General features: G+C 58.2%; 1 protein-coding gene across 1 annotated transcript in view; it reads left to right on the top strand.

Moving 5' to 3' along the window:
- The window catches only part of LOC144955624 (large neutral amino acids transporter small subunit 4-like), a gene marked incomplete at its 3' end in the record, with an annotated part of 11,185 nt that extends 2,861 nt beyond the window's left edge, over nucleotides 1–8,324 (top strand). The window contains exons 3-5 of the mRNA XM_078885796.1: nucleotides 2,723–2,796; nucleotides 3,522–3,645; nucleotides 8,202–8,324. Of these exons, the coding sequence (XP_078741922.1) occupies nucleotides 2,723–2,796; nucleotides 3,522–3,645; nucleotides 8,202–8,324 (321 nt within the window). The remainder of the gene's footprint in view (nucleotides 1–2,722; nucleotides 2,797–3,521; nucleotides 3,646–8,201) is intronic.
- Between the last annotated feature and the right edge of the window lie 1,643 nt (nucleotides 8,325–9,967).

The raw sequence follows: 9,967 nt of genomic DNA, 5'->3' as shown, positions 1-9,967 counted from the left end.
CGTTCCTGGTCACCAACTCGCTCCTTGTGCTGTTCGGGGTGCTGTGTCTGGTGCCTAACCTGCAGCTACAGGTTAATATCATCATCATCAACATCATCATCATCATCATCAACATCATCAACATCATCAACATCATCACCATCATCACCGCGTTCCTCGTCACCAACTCGCTCCTTGTGCTGTTCGGGGTGCTGTGTCTGGTGCCTAACCTGCAGCTACAGGTTAATATCATCATCATCAACATCATCATCATCATCAACATCATCAACATCATCAACATCATCACCATCATCACCGCGTTCCTCGTCACCAACTCGCTGCTTGTGCTGTTCGGGGTGCTGTGTCTGGTGCCAAACCTGCAGCTACAGGTTAATATCATCATCATCAACATCATCAACATCATCAACATCATCAGCAGCATCACCATCATCACTAACATCACCACCATCACCGCGTTCCTGGTCACCAACTCGCTCCTTGTGGTGTTCGGGGTTCTGTGTCTGGTGCCTAATCTGCAGCTACAGGTTAATATCATCATCATCAACATCATCATCAACATCATCATCATCAACATCATCATCATCATCACCATCATCACCCGCGTTCCTCGTCACCAACTCGCTCCTTGTGGTGTTCGGGGTGCTGTGTCTGGTGCCAAACCTGCAGCTACAGGTTAATATCATCATCATCAACATCATCATCAACATCATCAACATCAACATCAACATCATCACCATCACCGCGTTCCTGGTCACCAACTCGCTCCTTGTGGTGTTCGGGGTTCTGTGTCTGGTGCCTAATCTGCAGCTACAGGTACACAGCCACTAACATCATCATCAGCAGCAGCAGCAGCATCATCATCATCACCATCATCATCATCACCACCATCACCACCACCATCACCACCACCACCATCAATACCATCACCACCATCACCACCACCATCACCACCACCACCATCAATACCATCACCACCATCACCACCACCATCACCACCACCACCATCAATACCATCACCACCATCACCACCACCATCACCACCACCACCATCAATACCATCACCCACCATCACCACCACCATCACCACCCACCACCATCAATACCATCACCACCATCACCATCAATACCATCACCACCACCACCATCAATACCATCACCACCATCACCATCAATACCATCACCACCACCACCATCAATACCATCACCACCATCACCATCAATACCATCACCACCACCACCATCAATACCATCACCACCATCACCATCAATACCATCACCACCATCACCATCAATACCATCACCACCACCACCACCATCAATACCATCACCACCATCACCATCAATACCATCACCATCACCACCATCACCACCACCATCACCACCACCACCATCAATACCATCACCACCACCACCATCAATACCATCACCACCACCACCATCAATACCATCACCATCACCACCATCACCACCACCATCACCACCACCACCATCAATACCATCACCACCACCACCATCAATACCATCACCACCATCACCATCAATACCATCACCACCATCACCACCACCACCATCAATACCATCACCACCACCATCACCACCACCATCAATACCATCACCACCATCACCACCACCACCATCAATACCATCACCACCATCACCACCACCATCACCACCACCACCATCAATACCATCACCACCATCACCACCACCACCATCAATACCATCACCACCACCATCACCACCACCATCAATACCATCACCACCATCACCACCACCACCATCAATACCATCACCACCATCACCACCACCATCACCACCACCACCATCAATACCATCACCACCATCACCATGGGTTCTTTCAGATGCCTCACAGTGACCCCCCAAATCGCCCCTCCCCTCCCCCCTCTCCCCCCCTGGCCCCTCCCCCTCTGGCCCCTCCCCCTCTGGCCCCTCCCCCTCTGGCCCCCCTCCCCCTCTGGCCCCTCCCCTCGCCCCCTCCCCTCCCCCCCTCTCCCCCCCTGGCCCCTCCCCCTCTGGCCCCCTCCCCCCTCTGGCCCCTCCCCTCGTCCCTCCCCTCCCCCTCTCCCCCCTGTCCCCCCTCGACCCCCCGGCCCCTCCCCCCTCTCCCCCCCCCTTCTTCCCCCTCCCCCCCTCTCGCCCCTCCCCTCGCCCCTCCCCCCCCTCGCCCCCTCCCCCCTCTGGCCCCTCTCCCCCCCCTGGCCCCTCCCCTCGCCCCTCCCCCCCTCGCCCCCCTCCCCCCCCTCCCCCCCTGGCCCCGCCCCCCCCCTCCCCCCCTGGCCCCGCCCCCCTCCTCGCCCCTCCCCCTCTCGCCCCTCCCTCTCCCCCCTCCCCCCTCTGGTCCCTCCCCCCTGGCCCCTCTCCCCCCCTGGCCCCTCTCCCCCCTGGCCCCTCCCCCCTCTCGCCCCTCCCCCTCCCCCCTCCCCCCCTCTGGTCCCTCCCCCCTGGCCCCTCCCCCCTCTCCCCCCTGGCCCCTCCCCCCTCTCGCCCCTCCCCCTCTCGCCCCTCCCCTCCCCTTCGCCCCCTCCCCCCTCTGGCCCCTCCCCCCCCTGGCCCCTCCCCTGGCCCCTCCCCCCTCGCCCCTCCCCCCCTCGCCCCTCCCCCCCTGGCCCCGCCCCCCCTGGCCCGCCCCCCTCCCCCCCTGGCCCCGCCCCCCCCGCCCCCCCTGGCCCCGCCCCCCTCCCCCCCTGGCCCCGCCCCCCAGATCGTGTCGTTCGTGGTCCACACGGTGGTTCGAGGCTTCATCCACTCGGCCGTGGGAGGCCTCTACGCGGCCGTGTGAGTACAGGCAAAGCTCCCCCAGGTAGCCTCCTGCTGGGCAGCAGGGGCAAGTGCTGTTAGACAGCTACAGGCAAAGCTCCCCCCAGGTAGCCTCCTGCAGGGCTACAGGGGCAAGTGCTGTTACACAGCTACAGACAAAGCTCCCCCAGGTAGCCTCCTGCAGGGCTGCAGGGGCAAATGCAGCCGTGTAAGTACAGACAAAGCTCCCCCAGGTAGCCTCCAGCAGGGCTGTAGGGGCAAGTGCTGTTAGTAGCAGCATCAGCACCACCACTCTCTCCAGGGGCGTGCTGAGGATGATGTTGATGATGTTGATGATGATGATGTTGATGATCTTGTTGATGTTGTTGATGATGTTGATGATGTTGATGATGTTGATGATGATGATGATGTTGTTGTTGATGTTGATGTTGTTGATGTTGTTGATGATATTGTTGATGATGAAGTTGTTGATGTTGTTGATGTTGTTGATGATGATGTTGTTGATGTTGATGTTGTTGATGATGATGATGTTGTTGATGATGTTGATGATGATGTTGTTGATGTTGTGGATGTTGTTGTTGATGTTGTTGTTGATGTTGATAATGTAGATGATGTTGTTGTTGATGATCATGGTAATGATGTTGTTGATGTTGTTGATGATGATGTTGTTGATGTTGTTAATGTTGTTGATGTTGTTGATGTTGTTGATGTTGATGTTGTTGATGTTGTGGATGTTGATGTAGGTACCCATCGTCCCACTTTGGCTCCCTGACCGGGATGCAGTCTCTTGTGAGCGCCGTGTTCGCTTTGCTGCAGCAGCCGCTCTACATCGCCATGATGGGTCCCCTCAACGGAGATCCTCTCTGGGTGAGTCACTCAGTCACTCACTCACTCACTCAGTCACTCAGCCACTCGCTCACTCAGCCACTCAGTCACTCACCCACTCACTCAGCCACTCGCTCACTCACTCACTCAGCCACTCAGCCACTCACTCAGTCACTCAGCCACTCACTCACTCAGCCGCTCTACATCGCCATGATGGGTCCTCTCAACGGAGATCCCCTCTGGGTGAGTCACTCACTCAGTCACTCACTCACTCACTCAGCCACTCAGCCACTCACTCAGTCACTCACTCACTCAGTCACTCACTCACTCAGCCACTCACTCACTCACTCAGCCACTCACTCACTCAGCCGCTCTACATCGCCATGATGGGTCCCCTCAACGGAGATCCCCTCTGGGTGAGTCACTCACTTAGTCACTCACTCACTCAGCCACTCAGTCACTCGCTCACTCAGTCACTCAGCCACTCGCTCACTCAGTCACTCAGCCACTCAGCCACTCACTCAGTCACTCAGCCACTCACTCACTCACTCACTCAGTCACTCACTCACTCAGCCACTCGCTCACTCAGTCACTCAGCCACTCAGCCACTCACTCAGTCACTCAGCCACTCACTCACTCAGCCGCTCTACATCGCCATGATGGGTCCTCTCAACGGAGATCCTCTCTGGGTGAGTCACTCACTCAGTCACTCACTCACTCAGCCACTCACTCACTCACTCACTCACTCAGCCACTCGCTCACTCAGTCACTCAGCCACTCAGCCACTCACTCAGCCACTCACTCACTCAGCCGCTCTACATCGCCATGATGGGTCCCCTCAACGGAGATCCTCTCTGGGTGAGTCACTCACTCACTCACTCAGTCACTCAGCCACTCACTCACTCAGTCACTCACTCACTCAGCCACTCACTCACTCAGCCACTCACTCACTCAGCCACTCACTCACTCACTCAGCCACTCAGTCACTCACTCACTCACTCAGCCACTCGCTCACTCAGTCACTCAGCCACTCAGCCACTCACTCAGTCACTCAGCCACTCACTCACTCAGCCGCTCTACATCGCCATGATGGGTCCTCTCAACGGAGATCCCCTCTGGGTGAGTCACTCACTCAGTCACTCACTCACTCAGCCACTCAGTCACTCACCCACTCACTCACCCACACACTCACTCAGTCACTCAGTCACTCGCTCACTCACTCAGTCACTCAGTCACTCACTCAGCCACTCACTCACTCACTCAGCCACTCGCTCAATCACTCAGCCACTCACTCACTCAGTCACTCACTCACTCAGCCACTCACTCACTCACTCAGCCACTCACTCACTCACTCAGCCACTCACTCACTCAGTCACTCACTCACTCAGCCACTCACTCACTCACTCAGCCACTCACTCACTCACTCAGCCACTCGCTCACTCACTCAGCCACTCACTCACTCAGCCGCTCTACATCGCCATGATGGGTCCCCTCGACGGAGATCCTCTCTGGGTGAGTCACTCACTCAGTCACTCACTCACTCAGTCACTCAGTCACTCACTCACTCACTCAGCCACTCGCTCACTCAGTCACTCAGCCACTCAGCCACTCACTCAGTCACTCAGCCACTCACTCACTCAGCCGCTCTACATCGCCATGATGGGTCCTCTCAACGGAGATCCCCTCTGGGTGAGTCACTCACTCAGTCACTCACTCACTCAGCCACTCAGTCACTCACCCACTCACTCACCCACACACTCACTCAGTCACTCAGTCACTCGCTCACTCACTCAGTCACTCAGTCACTCACTCAGCCACTCACTCACTCACTCAGCCACTCGCTCAATCACTCAGCCACTCACTCACTCAGTCACTCACTCACTCAGCCACTCACTCACTCACTCAGCCACTCACTCACTCACTCAGCCACTCACTCACTCAGTCACTCACTCACTCAGCCACTCACTCACTCACTCAGCCACTCACTCACTCACTCAGCCACTCGCTCACTCACTCAGCCACTCACTCACTCAGCCGCTCTACATCGCCATGATGGGTCCCCTCGACGGAGATCCTCTCTGGGTGAGTCACTCACTCAGCCACTCACTCAGCCACTCACTCAGCCACTCGCTCAGCCACTCACTCACTCACTCACTCAGTCACTCACTCAGCCACTCACTCAGCCACTTAGTCACTCAGTCACTCAGTCACTCAGTCACTCACTCACTCACTCAGTCACTCACTCACTCACTCAGTCACTCACTCAGCCACTCACTCAGTCACTCAGTCACTCGCTCACTCACTCAGTCACTCAGTCACTCACTCACTCACTCAGTCACTCACTCAGTCACTCACTCAGTCACTCAGTCAGTCACTCAGTCAGCCACTCGCTCAGCCACTCACTCACTCACTCAGCCAGTCACTCACTCAGCCACTCAGTCACTCACTCAGCCACTCACTCACTCACTCAGTCACTCACTCAGCCACTCGCTCACTCACTCACTCAGCCGCTCTACGTTGCCATGATGGGTCCTCTCAACGGAGATCCTCTCTGGGTGAGTCACTCACTCAGCCACTCGCTCACTCAGCCACTCAGTCAGCCACTCAGTCACTCACTCACTCACTCAGTCACTCGCTCACTCACTCAGTCAGTCACTCACTCACTCAGTCACTCACTCACTCAGTCACACACTCACTCAGCCACTCTACATCGCCATGATGGGTCCCCTCAACGGAGATCCTCTTTGGGTGAGTCACTCACTCAGCCACTCACTCATCACTCAGTCACTCACTCACTCAGCCACTCACTCAGCCACTCACTCAGTCACTCACTCACTTACTCAGCCACTCGCTCAGCCACTCACTCAGTCACTCGGCCACTCAGCCACTCACTCACTCAGCCACTCACTCATCACTCAGTCACTCACTCACTCAGCCACTCACTCAGTCACTCAGCCACTCACTCAGCCACTCACTCGGTCACTCACTCACTCACTCAGCCACTCGCTCAGCCACTCACTCAGTCACTCGGCCACTCAGCCACTCACTCACTCAGCCACTCACTCAGTCACTCAGTCACTCACTCAGCCACTCGCTCACTCACTCACTCAGCCGCTCTACATCGCCATGATGGGTCCCCTCAACGGAGATCCTCTTTGGGTGAGTCACTCACTCAGTCACTTACTCAGTCAGTCACTCACTCACTCAGCCACTCACTCACTCAATCAGCCACTCACTCATTCAGTCACTCAGTCACTCACTCACTCAGCCACTCACTCAGCCACTCACTCAGTCACTCACTCACTCAGCCACTCACTCACTCAGTCACTCAGTCACTCAGTCACTCATTCACTCAGCCACTCACTCACTCAGCCACTCACTCACTCAGTCACTCACTCACTCAGTCAGTCACTCACTCACTCAGCCACTCACTCACTCAGTCACTCACTCACTCAGTCACTCACTCACTCAGCCACTCACTCACTCAGTCACTCACTCACTCAGCCACTCACTCACTCAGTCACTCACTCACTCAGTCACTCACTCACTCAGTCACTCACTCACTCAGCCACTCACTCACTCAGTCACTCACTCACTCAGTCACTCACTCACTCAGCCACTCACTCACTCAGCCGCTCTACATTGCCATGATGGGTCCCCTCAACGGAGATCCTCTCTGGGTGAGTCACTCAGTCACTCAGCCACTCACTCAGTCACTCCACGGCACCACAGCACTCAGTCACTCACTCACCCACGCACCCAACTATTGAGGCTGAGTCGACCTCGGAGAGGCCCAGCGCGTGTTCAAGCAATTAATCGACTCCTCTCCCACCCCCCCCCCCTCTCCCCCCTTTTTATCCCCCACCCCCTCCCCCCCCACCCCTCCCCTCCCCCTTCTCCCCTGTGCCCCCCCTCCACCTTCCCCCCCCCTCTCCCCCCCCCTCTCCCCCTCTCTCCTCCCCCCTCTTCCCCCCACCCCTCCCCCTTCTCCCCCCCCCTCCCCCCCCTCTCCCACCGTTTCCACCCCTCTCCCCCCCTCCCCCCTCTCTCCCCCTCCCTCCCCCCTCCCCCCCCTCTCCCCCCCCCTCTCCCCCCTCCCCCCCACCCCCTCCCACCTCCCCCCCCTCTCCCCTCCCCCCCCCTCTCCCCCCCCCCTCTCCCCCCTCTCCCCCCCCCCACCCCCCCTCTCCCCCTCCCCCACCGTTTCCACCCCTCTACCCCCCTCCCCCCCTCTCCCCCCCTCTCTCCCCCTCTCCCCCACCCTTCCTCCCCCCCTCCCTCCCCCCTCTCCCCCCCCATCCCCCCTCCCCCCCCCCTCCTCCCCCCCCTCTCCCCCCTCCCCCTCCCCCACCGTTTCCACCCCTCTCCCCCCCTCCCCCCCTTCCCCCCCCCTCCCCCCTCCCCCTCTCCCCACCCCTCTCCCCCCCTCCCTCCTTCCCTCCCTCCCCCTCCCCCTCCCCCCCCTCTCCCCCTCTCGCCCCTCCCCCTCTCCCCCCCCCCTCTCCCCCCCTCTCCCCCCTCTCCCCCCTCCCCCCCTCCCCCCCCACCCCCCCACCCCCTCCCCCCTCCCCCCTCCCCCCCCCCCCCTCCCCCCCCAGGTGAACGTCTCCCTATTGGCCCTCTCGCTGCTGGGCTACGGGCTGCCCCTCTACCTCCACCTCTACCGCCGCCGCCTCCTCGCCCACGCCTCCTCGCCCAGCGCCGGGGGGCCCCGCCCCTCGGCCCCCTCAAGCCCCTCCCCCTCCTCCGCAGCTCGAGCAGCAACGGACTCATCGTCATCACCCCCCCCGGCCCCCACCCCCCATCCCCCTCATCCCCATGACGACGACGACGACGACGATGACGACACCACAGCACACAGTCACGTCTAGAGGATGTTGACACCACCACCTCGACTCAAGCCCCGCCCACTAGGCTCGAGCCCCGCCCACTAGGCTCGAGCCCCGCCCACTAAGCTCAAGCCCCGCCCACTAAGCTCACTGCCTGAGTGAGTCCCAGACTGAGTGAGTCACAGACTGAGTGAGACCCAGACTGAGTGAGTCCCAGACTGAGTGAGTCACAGACTGAGTGAGACCCAGACTGAGTGAGTCACAGACTGAGTGAGTCCCAGACTGAGTGAGTCACAGACTGAGTGAGACCCAGACTGAGTGAGTCACAGACTGAGTGAGTCCCAGACTGAGTGAGTCCCAGACTGAGTGAGACCCAGACTGAGTGAGTCACAGACTGAGTGAGTCCCAGACTGAGTGAGACCCAGACTGAGTGAGTCCCAGACTGAGTGAGACCAGACTGAGTGAGTCACAGACTGAGTGAGTCACAGACTGAGTGAGTCCAGACTGAGTGAGTCACAGACTGAGTGAGACCCAGACTGAGTGAGTCACAGACTGAGTGAGTCCCAGACTGAGTGAGTCCCAGACTGAGTGAGACCCAGACTGAGTGAGTCACAGACTGAGTGAGTCCCAGACTGAGTGAGTCACAGACTGAGTGAGTCCCAGACTGAGTGAGTCCCAGACTGAGTGAGACCCAGACTGAGTGAGTCCCAGACTGAGTGAGTCACAGACTGAGTGAGTCCCAGACTGAGTGAGTCACAGACTGAGTGAGACCCAGACTGAGTGAGTCACAGACTGAGTGAGTCACAGACTGAGTGAGTCCCAGACTGAGTGAGACCCAGACTGAGTGAGTCACAGACTGAGTGAGACCCAGACTGAGTGAGTCACAGACTGAGTGAGTCCCAGACTGAGTGAGTCCCAGACTGAGTGAGACCCAGACTGAGTGAGTCACAGACTGAGTGAGTCCCAGACTGAGTGAGACCCAGACTGAGTGAGTCACAGACTGAGTGAGTCCCAGACTGAGTGAGTCCCAGACTGAGTGAGACCCAGACTGAGTGAGTCCCAGACTGAGTGAGTCACAGACTGAGTGAGTCCCAGACTGAGTGAGTCACAGACTGAGTGAGTCCCAGACTGAGTGAGTCCCAGACTGAGTGAGTCACAGACTGAGTGAGACCCAGACTGAGTGAGTCCCAGACTGAGTGAGACCCAGACTGAGTGAGTCACAGACTGAGTGAGTCCCAGACTGAGTGAGTCCCAGACTGAGTGAGACCCAAACTGCCTTGAGACCCAGACTGAGTGAGTCCCAAACTGACTGCCTGAGTGAGACCCAGACTGAGTGAGACCCAGACTGCCTTGAGTCCCAGACTAACTCCCTGAGTGAGTCCAAAACTGCCTTGAGACCCAGACTGACTGAGTCCCAGACTGCCTGAGTGAGTCCCAGACTGCCTTGAGCAAGCCCCCCCCCCCACCACCACCCCCCACCACAGACAGCCCTAGGCATTGACATTTCATTTCGGTGTTTTTTTTTCTGTTCTCAT

Source organism: Lampetra fluviatilis, unplaced genomic scaffold, assembly GCF_964198595.1.
Source record: "Lampetra fluviatilis unplaced genomic scaffold, kcLamFluv1.1 SCAFFOLD_914, whole genome shotgun sequence".
Taxonomy (NCBI): domain Eukaryota; kingdom Metazoa; phylum Chordata; class Hyperoartia; order Petromyzontiformes; family Petromyzontidae; genus Lampetra; species Lampetra fluviatilis.
This window is presented reverse-complemented; position numbering and strand designations above follow the sequence as displayed.